The sequence below is a fragment of the Pseudoliparis swirei genome, chromosome 15, assembly GCF_029220125.1.
Source record: "Pseudoliparis swirei isolate HS2019 ecotype Mariana Trench chromosome 15, NWPU_hadal_v1, whole genome shotgun sequence".
NCBI lineage: Eukaryota > Metazoa > Chordata > Actinopteri > Perciformes > Liparidae > Pseudoliparis > Pseudoliparis swirei.
Window position 1 is genome coordinate 9,117,162 of NC_079402.1, and position 22,644 is coordinate 9,139,805.

General features: G+C 45.6%; 1 protein-coding gene across 3 annotated transcripts in view; it reads left to right on the top strand.

The window, feature by feature from the left end:
• Nucleotides 1-22,332, top strand: part of LOC130204943 (A-kinase anchor protein 2) — an 83,495-nt gene extending 61,163 nt beyond the window's left edge. The window contains exons 10-17 of one of the 3 annotated variants that reach the window (XM_056431959.1): nt 12,230-12,454; nt 13,416-13,772; nt 14,692-14,790; nt 14,881-14,982; nt 15,261-16,698; nt 16,818-16,993; nt 17,872-17,910; nt 19,050-22,332. In XM_056431959.1, the coding sequence (XP_056287934.1) occupies nt 12,230-12,454; nt 13,416-13,772; nt 14,692-14,790; nt 14,881-14,982; nt 15,261-16,698; nt 16,818-16,993; nt 17,872-17,910; nt 19,050-19,187 (2,574 nt within the window). In that variant the 3' untranslated portion in view covers nt 19,188-22,332. The remainder of the gene's footprint in view (nt 1-12,229; nt 12,455-13,415; nt 13,773-14,691; nt 14,791-14,880; nt 14,983-15,260; nt 16,699-16,817; nt 16,994-17,871; nt 17,911-19,049) is intronic. The other 2 variants (XM_056431960.1, XM_056431961.1) reach the window with 2 other exon arrangements.
• Nucleotides 22,333-22,644: the final 312 nt, after the last annotated feature.

The window sequence follows — 22,644 nt, forward strand, 5'->3', positions numbered from 1 at the left end:
GTGTGAAGCCTCCATCCGCCGACCGTCTAAGTCAGGGGTGCTCAATACGTCGATCGCGATCGACCGGTCGATCGCGGCGACCTGCCAGTCGATCGCGGCGTTGTATGGTAGATCGCATGACATAAAAAAAATTTGGCCCGCCCCCCTGTCACTTTCTCTATAGCGCCACATTACAGCAGCAGCATGTCATTTCTGTCTCTACGTGTCGCGTTAACAGTCCTCTGCCCGCCGTCTCGTGCGCTGCAGAGCTCCGACACCGGTTTGCGCGCATTGGGACGGAGCAAAAAAAAAGTCACTAGCACCCCCCGTCAACAATCCTTCTCGGCTCGCGCGCGACTCTCACTAGCACCCGTCGGTCGATCGCCTTGACTTGGTCACATAATAAGTAGCTCGCATGCTGAAAAAGTGTGAGCACCCCTGGTCTAAGTACTGCAGTGCTAATGAGTTGGTTTCTGGATATAGAGCGTTGATGAACACACTGAGGGCTCGATCACACCAGACGCGCCTCTCTAAAACACGTAGCCCGCAAAACCATTGATTCCCTATGGTCCCTTTTAAATGCCACGCTGCGCAGGTTTTTTGCGTTTTTCAGGCGCGGTTAAAAGTTACAATATTCTCAACTTTAAGCGCGAGGCGCGGAGGCGCGCCGCTCATCAACGTCACACTCGGCCAATGCAGCCAATCGAATCAAGCAGGAGGCGGGCTTTCCTTCCTGTTTCCCCGAGGAGAACCCTTATATTAGCGGTATTTAATTACGGAGATCTTTATAATTCTAAATCTAAACACGACTCAAACTGACTCCTGCTCGGTCGGAAGTGAAACTGAAAGCGCTCGCCATCGAGACACAATTCGCGGAATAGATGGTGGTGTTCTCCGAATACCACCATCGAGCCCTGAGGCAGAGCGTTGAGCTCGTGAACGCTGCTTACAATGGGAGGAGCGTCAGTCTTTTAGGACGACGGTGCTCATATGCCTTGTCGTCTTTCACGGGCCGCTCCGGGCTGGCTCATCTGTGGCCATGCCGCTTCTAAACTCGGAGCCACGTGCCGTCCCGTTTTGAGAAAGCGCAAATACTAATGTTACAAGATCAATGTACTTTCATTTAATTGCAGGTCTGTTATTATAACGTGCGTCGGCGTATGAATGTGCTGCGCTCGACAAATGCCGTTATCCAGTCAGCGACACGCAGGGATAACAAGTCAGCTAATTACTGTGGCTGGCCTGCGCGGGTGTGTTTTGGGAGGCAGGTGTGTCGAGCTTTTTAAACATAGCCAGCTGACATGAGCGGGAGTAGTGACTAATCTAATCCCTCTCCTCTCTCAAACAGTGCATCTAAAGCCCCGCTAATTTTGATCTCATGATTTTAGCTAATTGGGAACATGATGTCATCGCGATTGGCTGATGGAGTCGATGATGACGATTGACCGCCGCCACATTAGGCAAAGGCCGCACGCGTTTGTGATATATCTGTCCTTGGAAAGGGAATCCAGCAACAGATGTGTGAAAGTGCAAAGCCGCTTTGCATTTATGATTTACTGTTTCTCTAATTTAGCGTGACACTAATGGCCTCTTTACACTCTTAATGAAATCCAGGGAAAACACATGATGAGTCTTCACCTGACTACGGATCCGAATTTAGTTCAGACAAAATACTAAGATGGGCTGCTTCATGCTGGGAAAGGATTACAATTATATGCTCGGTAGCTTTTTCTTTTTCACACACACACACACACACACACACACACACACAGCCGCATCCTCGGAGCCCCTCAAACTCAGCCGACCATGTGCATCCCCTCCTCCTCCAGAGAAGATTTGTTCCTTCATGTCTGTCCTCAGCTTATTTCCTGCACGCTCATCCTGTTATCTCGGGTTCTGATTGTCCCCCCGAGGCTCGTCTTTTAACTTTCAGTTCTGAGATTACAGTTTAGAGACAGACTTCTTGTAGGAGTCTCTTTCAGGTGTATGACGGTGATCAATAGATGAACCATGCAGTGAAGTGCTGTTTCTGCTGGAACCCATCGGTCACTATCGGGTGCTTTGAAAGGGTGGTGGTCGTTGAAATGGTCTCTCTACTGTGTCCGTGCGCGTGTTTGTGTGTGTGATAAGAAATGAAACAAAAAGGAATGTTGGTTTGCAGCATGCGTCCTGCTGGATTAACAGCAGGAGAGAAGCGTTGCATAAGAAAGGGAGGCCGAGGAAAAGAAAAGGAAGGGAACAGTTTTGTTCTTTGGTCGTTTCATTTCTTTGTATTCCTATCAAACATCGACGATCACAGTCGACACGACGGAGAGAGATATTTCCAGTTCAGCTGCAGTGGATTTAAACAGAAAGTTCATTAAACAAAAGAATTACCAAGGAAAGTTTTTAGTGTGAGTCCTTCGGAATGAAAGAGCAAACATTTTTTCCCCCACAAAATAACATTTAAAGTTTAATGCGATTTGATTCTCAAAACTACCTGATAGAAATGTACCCCTAGTGTTGTCTAATATACCCACGTACGGGCAAGTTGTCATACAACCAACTGGGTTATACAGGTTATTCTATGTTTATGCAGAGTCACAGTTCTGCAGGCCTCTGTTACTCCTCATTTAATATGTCTGGTCCATTTAGTTGACTGGATACTAATCAAATTATAAAGTTAATACATATCAGTGCTCTGCAGCTGTCAGTAAATTACCCGTGGTAAAATAATTCATAGTCAATAATAATGATGAACAAGCGGAACCGACACTTAGATATAATGTCTTTAACCCTCCTCAGTCAATCCTCCTCAATGTTTCGCCACGTCAGACGGCTCGTCCGGACAAAATGCTCAGAAAAACCAAGAGAACACATATTTCTGTCAAATAAGAAATAACACATTGTCATGACTGAACAAAGATGAACTTACTTAATATTATACGTACTGCATAGTCGTCCCCCAAAGACCCATTTTGAGCCATAAATAACCCTGACGATGACCTCTAGGTCGGGCTGTCAATAAGGGTCTTTAATGGAGCTTCATTTCGCCTCCGTGACTCACTGTGCATTAATTGTCCCATAATACTCACACAGTGCACCATTTCGTCGGGCAGCCAGAGTACAGTTTGTTCTGCTGTCACAGTATGAAATATTGTTGTTGCACACACACACAGATCTGAGCTCCAGTTAAAGAAACCAGTGCAGTTGGTGCTTGGACTCGCTCCAGAACATAACTAATCGTGGACGGCTGTTCAGTGTTCGTGCTCCACTGTGTTCTGTCCTGCACTTGTGCCGGGACTGTTGATCTGGCTCCGCGTCCTGGACTCGGAGAGTGGTCACACTCTTTGACGACAGAGCTCTCTTGTTAAGAAGAGCCCTCCGTCGGTGAGCATGTAAGTGTGTGTGTGTGTGTGTGTGTCTGTGGAGCGTATGGCATTAGTATTCAGCCTCGAGAGTCTCACTGAAGCGCCTGTCGGGGCCCTTTGTTGTTGTTTGGTGAAGGGGTCTTGGGGGGGTCTGTGAGTGGTGTCATGAGAGGCTTGGAAAAGGGACTCAAATAGCTGCCATGAGTCCAGACAAGCAGCGCATTCCTCTGTGACACTCGAAAAGGCTCCTGAGCATGATTCCAGTCTGGGTGTTGTTTGGAGCTCTCTGGCATTGGGTAGGTGAACATTAATTGTTATTTGTTTGCGGTGCTGCAATACGTCGTCACTGGCCCTTCCTCAACGAGGACGGACGTCGCTTTATTGAGGCTGCGCTGCTTGGCAGTCACCCATTCACCCAGAAGACCTTGTGTGGGTTTGCAAACCTTTGGATAAGGCCGGTTCTTCTATATTTCAGTTTAAAATGTGTAACATTGTTAAACTAAAAAGCAAACAAGCCAATTTCCAAACATGTATGCCTCTTTTGGATTGACTCGGCTGATCTGGGTGTTGTCTTTCAGACTATTCGTCTTGCCAAATGTTGACCCCAGTGAACTTTTAGTCTGTTATAATGTGTGTGTGTGTGTGTGTGTGTGTGTGTGTGTGTGTGTGTGTGTGTGTGTGTGTGTGTGTGTGTGTGTGTGTGTGTGTGTGTGTGTGTGTTCGTGTGCAGGTGGTCTCAAGTGTTTGGTGTATTTCCTGCGCTGAGGGCCAGTTCCATAGATACAAGTTAGCGCAGCTTCCTGGTTTCCTGTTTGGATAACCTGCGAGCCGTGATATGCTTTAATCCAATCAGTCGCTTCCTTTACTTTGCAGCGTCATTTGTTTTAAAGTGTCCACCACCCTTCTGTAAATACAGCGCGACTATGCTCTTATGAGAGAAGGGTTCAATTTCTAGAGAACACGTGGTGGAAACGCCCTTCCACATTGTTTCTGGTTACATTGGCAGACGTTGTATCTGTGAGGCTGGAGCGTAGATTATTGACACTCTGCCCCTCATCTCAGACATTATAATGAACCCTTTCTTCCTGTTCTGGAAATGTTCATTCAATATTTACAAAAATCTATTTCTAAATAGTTTAGGCAGAATGTTGCAGCATGCTGCATTTTAAGACTCAGAACACTCCATTTAATATTTATGTTTTATCACATTGGACAATTGTGTTCACCACCAATTATACAGCAACACCAAGTTTAAAAAACCTTAAGAATGCTCATCCCAAGTCGACGAGGGGGGTATTTGGCTATATGAGTAAATGGCCGTTTGTAGACTTTATGGAATACTTTTCCTCTTTAGGCTTTAAAGGGAATACTGACAAAACTCATGGAGGCAGGCCTCAGATCTTCTCTTCTCTATGCGCGGACATTATAATTATTTCTATTTGTATGCTAAATTAACCGTGTCGAGCCGTGCAGGACATGACCTAATTATTGAAAGAGAAAACCTAGTTTATGGCTGAACGTGGACATCTTATGTGTTTGTACTGTACAGTGCGGTGCGGTGGTGAATTGTGTCATTACCTTCGCATTGAAAATGCGGAAGGTTATGTTTTGATCCCCGTGTATTTATTTATTTATTTATTTATTTGTATGCGTGTTCCTCGCATAACAAAAAAAGTTTTAAGCCGAATCGCATGAAATTTGGTGGGATGATTGGTTATTATCCGGGGACCATTTGATTCGATTTTGGGGTCGATCGGGTCAAAGGTCAACATCTTCTTGAATCGCATGAAATTTGGTGGGATGATTGATTATTATCCGGGGACCATTTGATTAGATTTTGGGATCGATCGGGTCAAAGGTCAAGGTCATGAAAAGGTCCAAATCTTCTTGAATCGCATGAAATTTGGTGGGATGATTGATTATTATCCGGGGACCATTTGATTAGATTTTGAGATCAATCGGGTCAAAGGTCAAGGTCATGAAAAGGTCAACATCTTTTTACCATAGCACGGTCAATTTTTATCCAATTGGCAACTAATGCCAAAATGTTCACAATGCAATGCCCAATCTTGTGATATGCGAAGGTATATGCGCTCTACCGAGTGCCCGTTCTAGTTAATTTAGTTTCTGATCAATCATGGTCCCAACTTCCGTTGACCGCGATATAAGACTGCTCTGGGCACTACACTTTATTGACTAGTGTTGACCTAGATGCATGTGATCGCATGTGGACACACACACACACATGAATACATTGTTCTTTTTCCTCTTGTATTTTCATTTTCAAAAACAATGCCTCCTAAGTTGAATCACCAGCGCTGGCGTGATGACCATCACGAGTCTCTCTGTGGGTTACAACCCATGCAGGAATTGAACTCCCCGATGCATGAATGCAATAATTGGGTTACTGTCCTTATTTCCTGTGACCGATTTCTCTTCATCCTGCGACTCAGAGTTATTTCTAGCCCGGGACCCTGAAAAGGGCCGGGGCTTTAGAAATTTGCTTGAGAAGCAAAGCTCACATTTAATTGAACTTTTCTTGACGCGAACCAGACAGTTCGTTCTCAGGGACAGCTACCGTTTGTCAGACTGACAGGACGCACCGCTGTTCATGGGCACACGCTGGTTTTTTGCTGGCCTTCATTATACTGAGTAGGATAACCTCTGTGACCTCTGGACCACTGTTGTTTCAAACGTGACCCCGATTTCAATTATTCATGTCAGGGGCATCACAGCTAAAGTTAAGTTAAAAGACCTCAAACTAACAAGAAATACCTTCCAAAATATGTATTTGTTTAACTTTTATTTCGTCGCACCATTTTGGACAAATGTGATATTCCACCCTCGTATTTAAAGGAGACATTGATTGACTGATGTTTGGGGCCACACCTGGTTTTGTTTCACAAGGTCAATCCTTCAGTGGTGAGGAGGCGACGAGCTAACGAGAGCAAAAGAGATGCCCAAGGAATAGGAAACACATCATTCTGTCATGTCCTTCAGGACTGCGTTGTCACTTTCCCTATCTGGCTTTTTTCAAAATGAATCTTCACAGCACGAATCGCTGAAATGCATTCTGACATCGGCACCTCTCTGGCGGCGCCGTCCCACGTCACCGAGCAGCCGCTCACACAATATTGCTAATTGCTCTCGTAAACTGGAGGAAAGTGTTTCCAGGGCGTCTCGATGTAGCGCTTGTGAGGAGAGAAAGTAAATCGTGACCCGGGTCCGCTCTAGTTTCCACTGGCCCGATCCTGTGACCCGCCAGGTACACAGCACACACACACACACACACACCACCACCACCAATACAGACTAGGAGCATGAGACGTCAACATTTTTTGTTGTTTTGTTGTTAGCATTGAAGTTTCCGGTGACGATAGTTTTAGGCTATAGTTCTTTCTTCCAATAAGTTTGATTTCCTCTGACGCTGCGTTAAGACCGGCCTGTTGCATACATAAGCACAACTTATTAAAAACTTGAAGAGGCGGCAGGTTTTCTGTTCTTTTTATTAAAATGTGAATACAACTTGTCCATCAGTCTGACCCTCAGACTGAGTCAACAGGCGGATGATGACAGAGGAAAATACCATGACCCCCCTCATCACCTCCTCCCTCGGTCTTCAGTCATCATCTCTTCATCATCGCCCCTCTGCCTGCCTCTCTGACTCCGTCTCCTCTGGGTTCGAAAGGGGCTGTAGGTTGAAGGGAAAGTGGGCGAGCGACATACGTGTGGAGCGGGGAGAGAGAGGACTCGGTCTTACACAGGAAAGGAGGAGCGGGGAGCCACAGGGTGGATGTTTTTGGTGTGTGTGTGTGTGTGTGTACGACGGCCTGCACAGAAGGGGTCTTTGTGAGTGTGGGCATCTGGAGAAACACACACATACACACACACACACATTTAGCCCATGACATCACAGCTTACTGAGCAGTCGGCAGGAATGTTACTGAGAAAGGAGAGGCTTTGTGGAGGAGAGGAAAGAGACGGGAGGGGAGGAAAAGGAGGAGAAGAAGAGGAGGAAAAGGCTTGGCCAGGGAAAAGTCTGGCAGTCCCACTATCTGGAACGGGGCTGACGAAGGCTGGGCTGAGGTGAACAGAGCTAAATAGGAAAAACAGATAAAGCTTATTAAAAGAAGTCGCAGATACGGATGGGAGAAGTTATTGACAGAAATATCAAATTGAAGGAAGCTTGTTTTTAAAAAAGCACACCGTGGATTTACAGATTTAACTGAAATCGACTTGAGCAGCAGGTGAGTACGAACCCTAATTTAACCGTTTGTGCAGCAGTTTTGTTTTGCTGGAACCTCTCATACATTTGAGTTTATTCTATGAGAACCCCACATGTACTGCTGACAATCCATGAATGGTTAGCTCCAGACGACCAACAGGAACTGGCATACCGCATGGGAAGAGAATAGGAAGTATGGGAATAGCAACTGGCAGTTCCCCAAATCCATGTCAATCTAGCCACGTTTAGTTTGCCAAAGACGTGCCACGACCACTCCGGTTCAACACCTCCAAACTGTCTTAAGCGGAGACTGACATCATGAAGAAGAACCAGATAGCACTGTTTGACCGGGGTTCACAATCCAGGCTGTCGGGACCCGAGAGCGCCACGCTAAACCAGCGGCGCGCTCCGGTTACCATACAGGATCATATTTAGCCAGGAAACGGAGCTGGGAACCGGGTTGCACCGGAGCTCAGCGTGAGAGCAAGTGTGTTTGAGGACGTACATCATGGGGCTTTCGTTTTCTTATCTTTTGTTTTTCCATGCGTCCTGGCCACAGTGTGTGCTAAAAGAAACGTGTCGCTATGTTCATATTTTTTTTTACAAGAGGTCATTTTTTGAGGTTGTGTGTTTACTTCTCGTCGGGGAGTATTAGGGTTTTTATAATCTGGTACGCTCTCCCAGCCTCTCAGGCATGCAGCCGAATGTGTATGTTATTAGTGTGTATGTTTGTTTGTGTGTGTGTGTGATTTTTGTGCATCCCAGTCAGAGGGTGAGCATTTCCAGATGAGATGGGAATGGCGACCGGCAGAGAAGGAGACATAATATAGACAGAGCGTATAAGACAGTAAAAGCTGACTCAGAGAGACTCATAATTGAGTCATTTTACTTGTCACGACTTTCCAGTGGATTCCTTGATTTCCGCCCTTTGTAATGTTTACCTACAGAGTCCCAGTTTACATGAACCTCCTTATGAAGTAAACCTAACCCTACCCCTCACCCTCCTTTGGTTTATATTTGAACAATCTAATCTTATTTTTCAGAACTAATCCAAGCCATATTGCGATATCTTTATCTAAACTGATGTAAACCCTAAACAGAACCCTAATCATCCTCAACATTACTTTTTTTTTTTATCTCACCGTGACACGTTACTCAAACATAAACCCTCTCTTAACTCTCATATTAAAATCTATAACCCTAAAATAGATCCGTTTATTAGGCAAGACTGGTGAAAACGCTTTGTCGGAATTTTCTGAACTTCCCATCCTTTTTTAGAAATAACACAGCTGCTGCTTACTTACTTTCCAAATTCATGTGACTGTTCCGTAGACATGTATATGTATTTACATGTGAGTGGAAAAGTAACTCCTGGTCCAAGAGTAACAAAACGTTCTGGTGTTTTCAGACATTGAAAGAAGGAGAATTTGAGCTTTTTCACTTTTTATACACAAAAAAATGCGCACTAACACACCGACACACACACACACACTTTGCTTCTTGCCGGGCGCACAATGTCCCTCATCACAAGTATTTGAGTCCGAGTCTTGAGGACAGCTAGTTATGCCTGGAATGTCAGATCACCTCAAGGAGAATCACAAACACACACGTGAATACACACCTCTGATACAAAAACACACACTTGAAAGACCACGCTCACACATGCACTGCTACAGCCACACACACACTCCTTTTCTTGTGTGTTGGTGTGTAACAGAATATCATTGCATATGAGACATTCCTGTGCTATAGTATTGTTTCCCTGAGGCACTAAAGGGATATCCTCCCCCTCAGTACTGTCCGGCCTGCTGGACACACACTCCGACCCACAGACACACACACACACACACATTCCTGCATACGTCTGCGCATGCACGTGCAGTATACAATGGCTCAAATGCGGCAGAAGACCTTGTCTGTGTGAGTGTGTAAAAATAAGTGACACCTGGTCCTCGCATTGTCGCTAATATCAATAACTGTGAACAAATTATTTGGGTGTTGGAGAGCGTGGAGAAAACCAAGAAACTGGAGATGAAAGGGGGAAAGATTAGTGTCGTTTAAACATCCTAGATGGTGTGGTCAAATAACACGTTAATCCCCCTCAGTAGGAACTGCAAGCTCATCTCTTAAAGGAACAGTGTAGGAGGCGTCTCTATTGGCAGAAATGGAATATAATATTAATAAGTATGTTTTTATTCGTGTATAATGACTTAAAATGAGCCTTTTATACCTACGAGCTCTTCACCGCTAAATGCCGTCGCTCCTAAAGTACACAATAGACCAGGGGTCAGGAACCTTTTTGACTGGGAGAGCCATAAAAGCCAAATATGTCTAAATATATTTCATTGAGAGCCATATAGTATTTTTAACGTATAATTTGAATGCGACTTCTGGTGCTGCATGATGCTACGGGGGGGGGGGCTTTTTCTTTGCTCCGCCCCGATGTGCGCACACGCCGGCATCGGAGCTCTGCAGCGCGCGAGACGGAGAGCCGAGAAGTGTTAACGCGACACGTAGAGACAGAAGTGACATGCTGCTGGTTAGATACGATCAATAACAGACGTTTAGTTTCATAAAAGAACAAAGACGTCTTTAAGAAAAGGGACCTTACAACTCAAAATTGTCTGGGAGCCATATGCCGTCACCGGAAGAGCCATATATGGCTCGCGAGCCATCAGTTCCCGACCCCTGTACCAGACTATCAACTTTTATTTTTAGATTAGATCGGAAATTAAATTTGAATCTTTGCTTTGGTTTATGACCAAAACTGCAAAACTGATGACATTCCCATCAGCCGTACTTTGTGTTTACCACTAATGAGCAAATGTTAGCACACACACACAGAACTAAGATGTTATCTTTGCAAGCGTTATGCTCGGTTGGGATCATCACGATCGCCATTGTGAGCGTGATAATAACCTTCAGTTCAAAGTACAGCGTCACAGCACTGCTGCCATGGAGACCACCTGTCAGTCACGGAGAGATATATCTGCATCAAAGTGTTGATTTCTGTCTTTCCCTTTCGAGGCTGAGTAGCTAAACAGATGTTGATTCACATTCAAAGTTCATAGGTAGTATCACCAACAGGCGAGGAAATGTGTGAGGTGTTCATTTAAGAGATTGCTTTTATTACCTTTGCATTGAAAATGCGGAAGGTTATGTTTTGATCGCCGTGTATTTATTTATTTATTTGTATGTATGCGTGTTACTCGCATAACTCAAAAAGTATTAAACCGAATCGCATGAGAATTCACTGAAGTTGTCCTCATTAAATCCCCCCCCACACACACACACACTCTGAGACTAAAGCCACATTTTATTGATGGATATAACACACACACACTCTCTCTCACATGTTAGAAATACGGGGGTCAACAACCCCTCGTGGATGTAAACACACCTTTTGGAATAGAGGTGTGCTTGGCACAGGGCAGTAAAACAGGAAGCCAGTAGAGTATTTGTTCGTGGCCACTGGAGGAACAGGAAGGGCTGTAAAGACAGGAGTGTGTAAATGTAGTTTCTTGAGGAATGCGTCGGATGGATGGGTCACATAAACAGAAGGTCACAGGGTGTCATCCCAGATTGTGTCCACCGGCGTCTCCTTTCACCAGACACTCAGCCCCTATTTTTACATTTCGTCCCTGGATTCATCACATTGTCTGGGAAACGTCTGCCACACTCGATGAGTCATTTTATGTGGTTATAGCGTATACGTTTGTATTTTTTTTTTTACGTCATATGTTCCACATTATTGCTGCATAAGAGTGTTACAGTGATGACTCAATAACTGCTGTGTTGAGTATCTGTGTTCACTGTTATTCGTCAATATTACTATTACATCACCGGATAGAAGTGTTCCACTTGTTATGGACTCACGAGTGACATTTCATTACATTTTGACAACCTATTTTGTCATCTAGCAGTCATACAACAGTCTGTGTGACTAAGTCAGCAGCGGCATTTGGGTTTTGTTAGATCTCTCCTCCCTCTCATAACAACGACAGATGCTGAGGCCTTGAGTCAGGCCCCTCATCCAGAGACACACCAGGGCCGCCGCCCTGTGAACAGCTGAGGTCCAGCGGCTGAGCGTGTGTCTATTAATATGGAAATATCTTTAAAGCTGCAGAACCTGGAGTAACCGACAACTCCCTCTCCAGTGATGCACATCAGACAAACATAAGGCAGAATACGTGTAACGTTAAAGTGTTAAAGGACACCAGAAACTTAGATCGTTCGTTGACAAGCAATTACCACATTTTGGTGACACACACTGAAGAGGACAGTTTTTTACAAAAATACCATTTTATAGAAGCTCAAGATCCCTGCTATCTTTTTTTTTCTCTCTCTTCCACGCATATGCTACATCTCACTGATTCATGCCCATAAATGTGAAGTTCTTTGAACAAAGTACTTTCAGTGCTTTCAGGACTAGGGACGATTGTTTTGTGTCTGTTCTGACCGAAAGCAGCCGAATGGGAGCTGCTGCCCTCTAGTGGCGGGAACCAGTCAGACCACACTACTACTGCAATGCAGACTTATATTGGGGATGAGGAAGAGTCTGCGCTCTGAGAGCAAACATTGTTTTTATTTAAGTGATCATACAGTGCATCGGCTCTCCAAAACTCACTTTCTCTGAAACTTATGGCTTTCGTTTTTTTGTGTTTTTTTTTGTCAGCAGAAATTGTGGCGGGCAGCCGAGGATGTCAGTGACGCGACACCAAGAGACCGGGCCTTGAAGAGCGTCAGTTTCCAGGAATCGGTCAGCGTGATCACTGACAGGCCTGAAAACATGGAACTGGAGAGCCAGCAGATCCAACATGGCTGCCTGAGCAGCCCCAGCAGCCGAGCTCACGATGCAGTCGGTGTGAACGTCGAGACTCCCGACAGCGAGGTGGCGCAGGTATGCAGTTTCTTGTTTTATTTATTTCATTTATCAAAAACACACAACTTTGAACTGCTCCTATTTGTTTCTACGAACATGCACATAACCTTCAATTTGTATATTATGAAGAAAATGTGTTACAGTTATCAATTATATTGTGTTTAATAAAACATTTGTCTGAAATGATGAATTGATTCATTCTGAGCTCTGTCGGGTTTTTTTGACCTCAATTGCCCTTCATTTTATTTCCTGGTCAGTTGGGCCGAGGCTTTTGCTATTATCAGTGTTTCACAGGATGATGCCAACATTTATACATTTATTTTGATGAGATGAACATTTTAGGACGATATTTAAATTATGTTTTAATTTTCTGCGAAAAGAAATAGTGAAAAACTGCTTCTGTTTTCTAGTTTTGTGCCAGTATAACATTAGACTCCATTTTTCTGCCACTATAAATATGCATTTAATGTCCAGTAATCTATGTTTATTGTCATGTACTATGATACAAGTATAACTAGAACGGGCACTCGGTAGAGCGCATACATTCGCATATCACAAGATTGGGCATTGAATTATGAACATTTTGGCATTAGTTGCATGCCAATTGGATACTAATTGACCGTGCTATGGTAAAAAGAAGATTTTGACATTTTCATGGCCTTGACCTTGACCTTTGACCCGATCGATACCACAATCGAATCAAATGGTCCCCGGATAATAACCAATCATCCCACCAAATTTCATGCGATTCGGTTTAATACTTTTTGAGTGATGCGAGTAACACGCATACAAATAAATAAATACACGTCGATCAAAACATAACCTTCCGCATTTTCAATGCGAAGGTTATGATAAACTGTATGGTTGTATGACTAATCATCTCATCTGCCTTGTTCCCTATATACAACAATACATATGAGGTGTTTCATGAACATCATCGTGTCAGCAACACCAATGTCGTTGTCTGCTGTGTCCACAGGAGATCCGCTACTTGGACCAGGTTTTAGACGCCGCCTCAGAAACCCCCACCAACGGGAACTCCTCTCCATCAGAACACGCCAAGCCGATCAGCATCGATGGGAACTCTCCTTCCGTCTGCACCTCCTCTCCCGTCGATCACCAATCGATTGTCGTAGAGGGGCTGAGACAAACCACGTTCGCCCACCACGAGGACGCCGCCTTGAAGACTAACGGCCATGTGCAGGGGGAGGAGTCGGGGAGCGGCAGGGCCAAGTTTGAGCTGAGAGCGTTTCAGGAGGAGAAGCGGCCGGCGAAACTCTTCACCCCCGGAGAGGAGCAGCATGTCAGGGTGACGAGGAGGCGACCCTCAGGGGAGGTAAACGGCTGTGAGATTATGTATCGGCAGCGAGAATAACACGGTAGCAACGCCGTTGTGAATCAAAAGAGTTACGAAGTAAGAGTTCTGAGGAAGGCTCGGAAATAAAAGAACATTACAGTATTCCTTAGTAATTCTGGCCAAATTTACATATTGTGAACAAGCATAAACTAAAGATGACTTATTTAATTAAAATACGACTTTTAGAGTGAGGCAAAGTGCAAAGTAAGCTTCATATGAATGATTAATAGTATTAAGTCTCAATCCTTGCCTGCAATGAGTCCTCCTTTTTATGATAACAATGTTATCTTGACGGGAAAAAAGCCTTGATTGCTGAACTCTCATGTATATGTTGTACTTGGTCAGCAAAATAAGACCGAAGAAACTTCCAGTGTTAAAAATGTACAAAAACGTACAGCATAAGTTAGCGCTTTATTTTGTCTTTATTGAAGTGTATGGCCAAAGTCACAACATACGCTGTACTTACCACAACACAGTTCAAATCAATTCAAGAAAGTACAGCCCAAAAGGAAGGCGTTGTGAAATTTAAATAGAGAAACTCGAGCACTTGTAAGCAGAGACCGAAATTCAATTTTAATTCAGTTTATTTTGTATAGTCCATTATCACAAATTACAAATGTGCCTCAGAGTGCTTTACAATCTGGGGGGTTCTGGTTCACATTTTTCCAGTACACATTTTCAACAAAGATAAGGAAAGACTGATGACCAGTGGGAAGTGTTTTCATATCAGCCACGAAAAACTCCAGTCGAATCACACTGTTAATAATCCTCTGATCTATAAGGGCAAAACAACTGACCGATGTCTGACTGCCAGCAGGACTTGTGCAGCCTCATCGGACCGTACGGAGCGTCCAGATTCTAAACACGCACACGTCTCTTTGTCTTTTCCCATCCTCAGGTTCAGGAGCTGGAGCGCGAGCGCCAGGAGCTGATCAAAGACCAGGCGGTGAAGAAGAACCCCGGGATCGCCAAACGCTGGTGGAACCCTCCTGAGGAGGTAGCCTCCCCTTTGGATCTTTGTTTTGTATTTTTTTACTTCCTGACAAACTGACTGACCGTTTATTTGTGTCATTAATATTCATTAAAGGTTCCTTTGGAGAAACAGCTGGAGGCAGATCAGCTCGAGTCTCTCAAGAAATACCAAGAGAGGAAACAGCAGAAACAGAATCACACTTACACATACACACAGGTAAGACGCACACACACACACACGTGATGTGGAATATGTTGATGATTCATTAGATTTTGAGAGCCAACCTGGTTGTCACTTAAATTTTTTATTTGTTTTATGATATAAACATAAAACAAGTACAGAAATGTCAGACAAACATATATATACACCCATATACACACACACAGACATACATACATATACACACGCATACACACACACACATATATACACAGCCAACCTGGTTGTTATATTTCCGTCTCCTCTCTTTTCTGTCCTCCCACCTCTATTTTCAGCCCCAGATTTCAGGCCCTCCCACAATGGTGACCTTTGACCCAGAGATAAACAGGAAGGAGGAGATTCTGGAGGAGCAGATCAACTTCTCGTCTGCCAGAAATCAGTTTCTGCTCGGCGATGCGACCAAGAGGGACGTGGCTCCTCACATGTATTCTGCCAAGCCCTTCTCAAAATCCATAACCAGGAGCAGCCAGGGGAGCGGCGACATCATGGCGGAAACCGGGGAGACCTGGTCTGATGAAGGAATCGCAGCCGAATTCACCTGCGCACGAGCCGTCATGACAATCCTGCCTGATGAGGAGAGGAAGAGCCCTTTCTACCCAGGCTCTCACCCAGAGGAGTCTGACTCGGGGTTAGACGAGTTGTCCGTCCGCTCTCAGGACACCACTCTGTTCAGCCTGGATAATATTTCCGACAGCGGGGCTTCGCTGCCGCCCACGCCGCTGCCGCTCACCCCGGTGTCTCCGCCCACCCCGCAGCCCACCACGCCGGTGAACGGGCAGACCAGCGGCGGTCCGACAGAAGACGATCTGGAGTTCCACGCGGGGGTCCTCGTCCAAAATGCCATCCAAAATGCCCTGGCGGCCGAGGACGGAGACGAGTGGCAGCCGTCCGAGTCGAATTCCTCACATCTGAGCGCCCCCGTGTCTCCGTCCTCGACTTCAACGAGTAGCCCTGTGCCCGTTTCTTCCTCCCCCGTGTCTTCTGGCGGAGCTCCCGGTCTCCAGTCACCGGTGTCCTCCAGTCCGGCTCCGTCCAACGTGTCCCCTCCGCCGGACAGACGGCCGGGAGTCTTGTCCCAAGAGAAGCCTCCAGAATCGCAACACGCTCTGCCGCAGCAGCCCTCCAGTCCAGCCCGGGGGACACAGCTGCAGACGCCTTCTCCGCCTCCTTCTCAGCCTCCTTCTCAGCCCGTCTCGCCACCACAGAGGCCCAAAAGCGGAGGCCCCAGGATCAAAATACAGTCCTCTTACGCCAGAGCGCTGGCGTCCTCGGCCCCGTCTCCGGCTCCCGCCTCCTCCGCGGCCGCTCCGGTTGCCAGGCCGACCCCGGTCTACCGTCCTCCTTCTCCCCCGAGCCCGGAGAAACCCGAGTTCAGCTACTTCAGTAAATACTCGGAGGCCGCCGAGCTGCGCAGCACGGCGGCGCGGGGCCCCGAGGCGGACGCGGCCAGCGGGCCCTTCCGCCTGCGCTCCAACAAGCAGCGAACTTTGTCCATGATCGAAGAGGAGATCCGAGCCGCGCAGCAGAGGGAGGAGGAGCTGAAGAAACAGAGGAAGGAGAAGCCGGTCGTCGTCGTCCGCCCCAGCAACTCTTGCGGCGACCGCCTCGGGCCCGCGAGGTCGGGGGGGCGGCAAACCAAGATCTCCCCGGCAGATAAGATGAAGAGCAACAGCCTGCCGGCGAGACTCACACTGACGGCGAGGACGGCGCCAGGTTAGTCACGACACGGTCGTTGTTGTTGTTGCAGCACGTTAGGATGCTTCAGTAGCACTCGAGCTTGGTGTGATCGTGCTTATTGAATAAAGCGTGTGTGTTTTTGCCGTGGCGTGCAGGAAAGATCGAGAAGGTTCGACCGGCGCCGCCCGTCTCGCCCTCGCCCTCGGATGGAGCCCTGTCTGACGCCGGCAGCGAGGACTCCGGAGGGCGACCCAAGAACTTCATGCAGACGCTCATGGAAGACTACGAAACACACAAAGTGAAGAGGAAGGAGCAACTCGAGGACAACAGTGTGAGTGTTTGAACCTGGAGAAACGACTTCAGTCGGTTAGTTGAACGTGTCACGCCGACGTCACGGGTAGCGAGGTGCAGGAGCTCATGTGCAGAGAATCAAGCAGGATCGAAACTTGAATAACCAAAAGGCGCTCTTTAATGAGGCAAAACAGTTGCAAAATAAACAAAGTCCAAAAGGGGCAGGCAGACAGGCAGGGTCGAAGCAGGCAGGATCAGGAACACGGACAGGACGATGGGAAAAGGACAAGGAACCATAGACGACAATCCGACAGGAGACAAGGGAAAGACTGACACAATATATAGGGGGGACACAGGTGTACGACATCAGACTAACGAGACAAGAGTGGCTGAGGGCAGGTGCAGGGAATTAAACAATTAAGACAGAAGACACAGGAGACATAGGAGACACGGAACACAGGAGAAACAGAACAGGGTGTTACAGAACGTGGTCGAACGCTTCCATCCCTCGCCTCTTGGCAGGAGCTCGAGCTGGAGAACCTCAGAGGGAACGTCCCGGCCAGGAACAGGAAGTTAAATTGAAAGTAATACAAAGATGCTGGGGAGGTGTCTGCCCTGTCTCCATCTTTTTTTTCATATCTTCTATCTGAATACGTCTTCTCATGCCGGTCTGGCGGTGTGTCACTGTTTGGTCTCTCTTGATAAGAAGAAGATCATTTATCGTATGAACAAGTGTGAACTAGTTAGTTGTCTTTTGGCATTTGTCAAGATCACTCACTAAATTTATCTTGAACGTACAGCGGGAATGTTGTTGCCACTTTTGTTGTTGTTGTTGCTGATGGGGCTACTGTTTATCCATGATGACATCACATGTTTTTGACTATGTTTACTACTGCTTCTCTCCTGCTGGTCGGTCAGTATGCCCGTCTGTTGCTGGTTAACGAAGTAACCACTGAGGTACCTGTCCCACCTAAACACTGGTTCACTCCATGAACGGCCTTTACTGTCAGACCTGGGACGGAAATTAAGAACTTTTAGAAAGATTATTACATTCCAGTGTGTATATGGACCACTTCTGTTCTGGATTATTATGTTTCTTTTTTTATGGATTGGGACATTCCCTGGTTCCTACCATTGGGGGGGGGGGTTATCTCTGTTCTCGTTCTGCATTTAATGTGCACAACTGAGCCGAGTCTACAACTAAAAACACAAAGTGTGTCGCTTCACTCAGACTCCCGGATATGAAAGTGGTCCGGAGCAGCGAGACGGGGGTGTATTATTGTAGTTAGAAATGCTAGACAGGAAGGATTAAGTGAAGGAAACCAACCAAACACAGTTGTGTATCTGATCCCAGGTCTGCTTGTGGTCTCACTGCATTATTATTCAGCCGTGTGGTGTTGGTGCTGCATGTGCTTGTCCCCCCACCCTCATGCGTGTCCCCTACAACACATTAAACAAATAATGATGAGGATATTGTGAAAAACAAAGTTCAAAAACTGTAATAACGGGTAAAACAAGATGAAAAAAAATGCTTTTCTGAGTTGTGACATGCGGTGAATGTTCATATACAAGCAGGAGCATTACTACTCAAGTAAAAGCTGAAGTCGGGCTCAGCCATCCGAAAATATTGACGCATCCACAATTTTCTCCCCACAAATCTACTTCACCTTTGTGAGCTTTTTCTCATGTGTTTGTAACTGTGTGTGTGTGTGTCTTGGCATGAGTGTGTGAGAGGGACGATGAAGCATAAAACAAAGCTAGTGTTGAAGCATGACACTTCCCCTGAAATGGTGCAAAATTACTTTTAGTTTTTTATTGTCAAACACTGCCGGCGCGCTTCATCTTATTTATTTGAATGGAAACAACTCAGGGACTCCTGTACTGGGTGGTTCAACCAAGCGCTCCCTCAGTCTTTGATGCACATCGCATGCCATGTTAAAGTCACAGTGGTGTGTTTTCTTTTCGTGATTGTGTTGCCGTTACATCCCTTGAGGCTGGTAAAAAAAAAAAAGAAGAAGAAAAAAGCATTGGGTGTTTTTATTTGGCTCATTCTGACCGTAATGTTATGATATATCGGATTTTGTTCTTATCGACAGGTTCTGGAGGCCACCCGCGTCACCAGGAGGAAAAGCGACATGGCACGGAAGTGGGAAGCCGGTATCTACGCCAACGAGGGAGAAGATGAGGGGGAGGAGGAGGAGGAAGAGGAGGAGGAAGAAGAGGAGGAGGAGTAAACGGCTCCTCTCAGAGACAGTTGGGGGACTGAGTGGAAAGGTGGAGGAAGAAGAGGATGATGAGACTTAAGGAAAAATGCAGCGCAGAGAGGGAAAGGAAACAGTATTTATTTGACTCACCGTATTCTGGTTGATCACATGACCCGCTGGCTCCACCAATGGGACTGATGCACCGAGTTGTGGTTCTTTTGGGACCTGAGGATTTGAAGGCCAACCGTATGTTAGATGACCGAGCAGGTGAGAGACATTTGAGGTGTTGTGGTGGGTTTGGAGAAGAATTTAAAGAAGGTCAATGGTGAAAGAGACACTTTGAAAGGGTTAAGGAGCGCTCGTCAGAGGCGTGTTTTGGTATTACAAGTTGTTACTAGTTGGTAGACACTGAATGACTTCAATATTCATAGGATTTCAATTCAACCTGTAATTGTCTTTATTTAAATATGATCGTATTTTGGTTGTCCGAGACTTGTCGATGATGGTTTTGACAATGGGTGCTCGATATATATAACCCCCAATCATCTTCAAAATGTGTGGAGAGACGAGCAAGCGTGTGCATTGTGACCTTCAAGAAACGCAAAAGGCCTAATTCCTGTAATCTCTGAATAATTTGATGACGCTGCAGTGAGAGGCCTCTGAACCAAGTGGGACCTGAAGCATCACCTTCAGAGCCCGAGAAGGTTTATCCTCTGCAGATTGAACACACACACACACACACACACACGCGTGACACGTGTTGGTGGGATCTTTGGCAAACCTTTTCAGCATCTGTATTTAATCTTAAGTGCCGACCCGAACGGTCCCTGAACTGTTGAATGCCGGCGAGAAACGTTTGAAAAACTAGCGCCACGGTTCAACTCCGCCTCAGACTGTCAGCAGACTGTTGGAATGTGTGTGATGCGTTTGATCTTCTCTTGTTGCGCCTTGTTTCAGTCCAAATACACAGCCACGTTAGAGCGACCATCCGTCGGGGCTTTTATATTCTACAAAATCACTTATTTGACATCCGCTCGCTGCGTCGCCCTGTGTTTAAGATGTGAGCCGTCGTTTTGTGTATTATACTGAGGTGTGTGTGTGCATTTGATATATTAACATGTGTGTTGGGATTCCAGTCGGGCAACAGCCGTCATATCGACTACACCTTTCTAGCTGAGGATAAAATTTGATGAAAATGATTGAAAAGAAGCTTTTATATACACATATATATATATATATACACTACCGTTCAAAAGTTTGGGGTCACCCAGACAATTTTGTGTCTTCCATGAAAACTCACACTTTTATTTATCAAATGAATTGAACATTTCATAGAACATATAGTCAAGACATTGACAAGGTTAGAAATAATGATTAATATTTGAAGTATTAATTTTGTACTTCAATCTCAAAGGAAGGCCAGTTGTATAGCTTATATCACCAGCATAACTGTTTTCAGCTGTGCTAGCATAATTGCACGGGTTTTCTAATCAGACATTAGTCTTCTAAGGCGATTAGCAAACACAATGTACCATTAGAACACTGGAGTGATCGTTGCTGTAAAAGGGCCTCTATACACCTATGGAGATATTTCATTAGAAACCAGACGTTTTCACCTAGAATAGTCATTTACCACATTAACAATGTATAGTGTGTATATTTTATTAATTTAATGTTATCTTTATTGAAAAAACTGCTTTTCTTTGAAAAATAAAGACATTTCTAAGTGACCCCAAACTTTTCAACGGTAGTGTATATATATATATATATATATATAGATAATGTTGTTATACCAAAACCCAACGGCGTTACTTCGAGAGCCGTCAGCTTCTGCTTTTAAAATATATTTAACGCATGCTAGTTGTGCGCCTGACACGACACTCCTTTTCCTGGAAAACAAGCGCACACAGACAAGCAGCGAGAAGGTGACGACGTAACGGGGGGGGGGGGGGGGGGCTTGTTGACCGAAGCCTCGGGAGATTTGTTTTTGTCAGGATGATGGTGAGAACGATTACCCCCCCCCCCCCCCGTTACCGCCCCGTTAGCGTGTCCTCTTCAAGTGCCCTTCACCCAGGAAATGACCGTACACACACACACTTAGATGAAATCTATAGAATTAAACCTGAGGTCAACTTGCAGATAAAAGAGTGCGGGACACATGCTGACCCCTCGGCAATAAGGACTCTACTATATTTATTGCGACAGTCCCATCCCGAGTGCAACTTATCTGATTTCTATTTAATTATCTATTTTAATATGTTCTTTGAGGAAACCTCGTGCCGGCAGCCACCAACCAGAGGAAGTGTGGGACGTGTCCACCCCCCCCCTCCCCCCCCCCCCCCGAAACAAAATAAACTGGTACTTAAAAGGACTACTGTCCCATTGAGAGAGACGGAGGTGTTATTGTGGCGCAGCAGGTAGTGTGTGTGTGAGATGAGAATCTGTTTACCACACGGGTTGAAGGACAAACACAAAGCGCCACCGTGTGAGAGGGGTTCCCTTCCAGAGGAGCTTGAGCTGACATTTTGGAGGTGAATGACAGACGGCGATCCTTTGGGCCGGGTGATGTTTTATTTACGGTGCCAGCTGAGCTCCTGCTGCTGGATCTGAGCTCCGGTCACAGCACAATCTGAGTTTGGAGAGACCAAAGCGAACGGCTTGCTCCCCAGTTCACTGTGGCTGCTGCGCCGCCGCGTGAACCCACATGACTGGACACACTGTCCTCATCTCCCCCTTCAGTCGGACACCATCGAACCCCGAACTGCGTTTGAGTTTGAATCAGATACACTATAACGCTTTTGAAACGGCGATGACATCATGCACACGCAGATGATTTCTACTTCCGTGATTTATTATTAGGATGATTATGACGCTCTTGTTTGAATGAGATGATTTATTTATCATTTTAAATGCTGGTGGCTTGTTTTGGGCCTGAAGAAGCACCTGAGCTTCAGTGTGGGACTCCCACTGTCTGTGTGTATGTGTGTGTATGTGCATCGTGTGTGTGTGTGTGTGATAAAGGAATCCTATTATACAGTATAACCTCTGTTCCTATGTTAACCACTTGTATGCTCATACTCTGCTTTGTTATTTTATAGCACATGTAAGGCTCACGGTTATAAAACTATGATACATATTATGGATATTTTCTCATTAAAAACAAAACCTGTAAATGTGGGGCGTCTGACTGGTTTATTCGGGTTTTAATTAGAGCCATAGTTGTGGTTTTGCATTCTCAGCATATTACAGTTTTTCTCCATTGCTTTGGCTCAATTCTTGAAACAGAAATTACATTCTTAAAGCTCTTAGTGCATTTGGTAAAATAGCCTATATAGTTCAGCACAACTACATAGATCCCCTTCAAAAGGTCATATCTCACCCAAAACAGTTAACTCAAGCTTCAAACCCAAATCATTTTCTCATAAAAATAGTCAGTGCCCCCAAAATGAAAACTTCCTTCTCGATTGCTGTGGCTCATCTCTCGAGA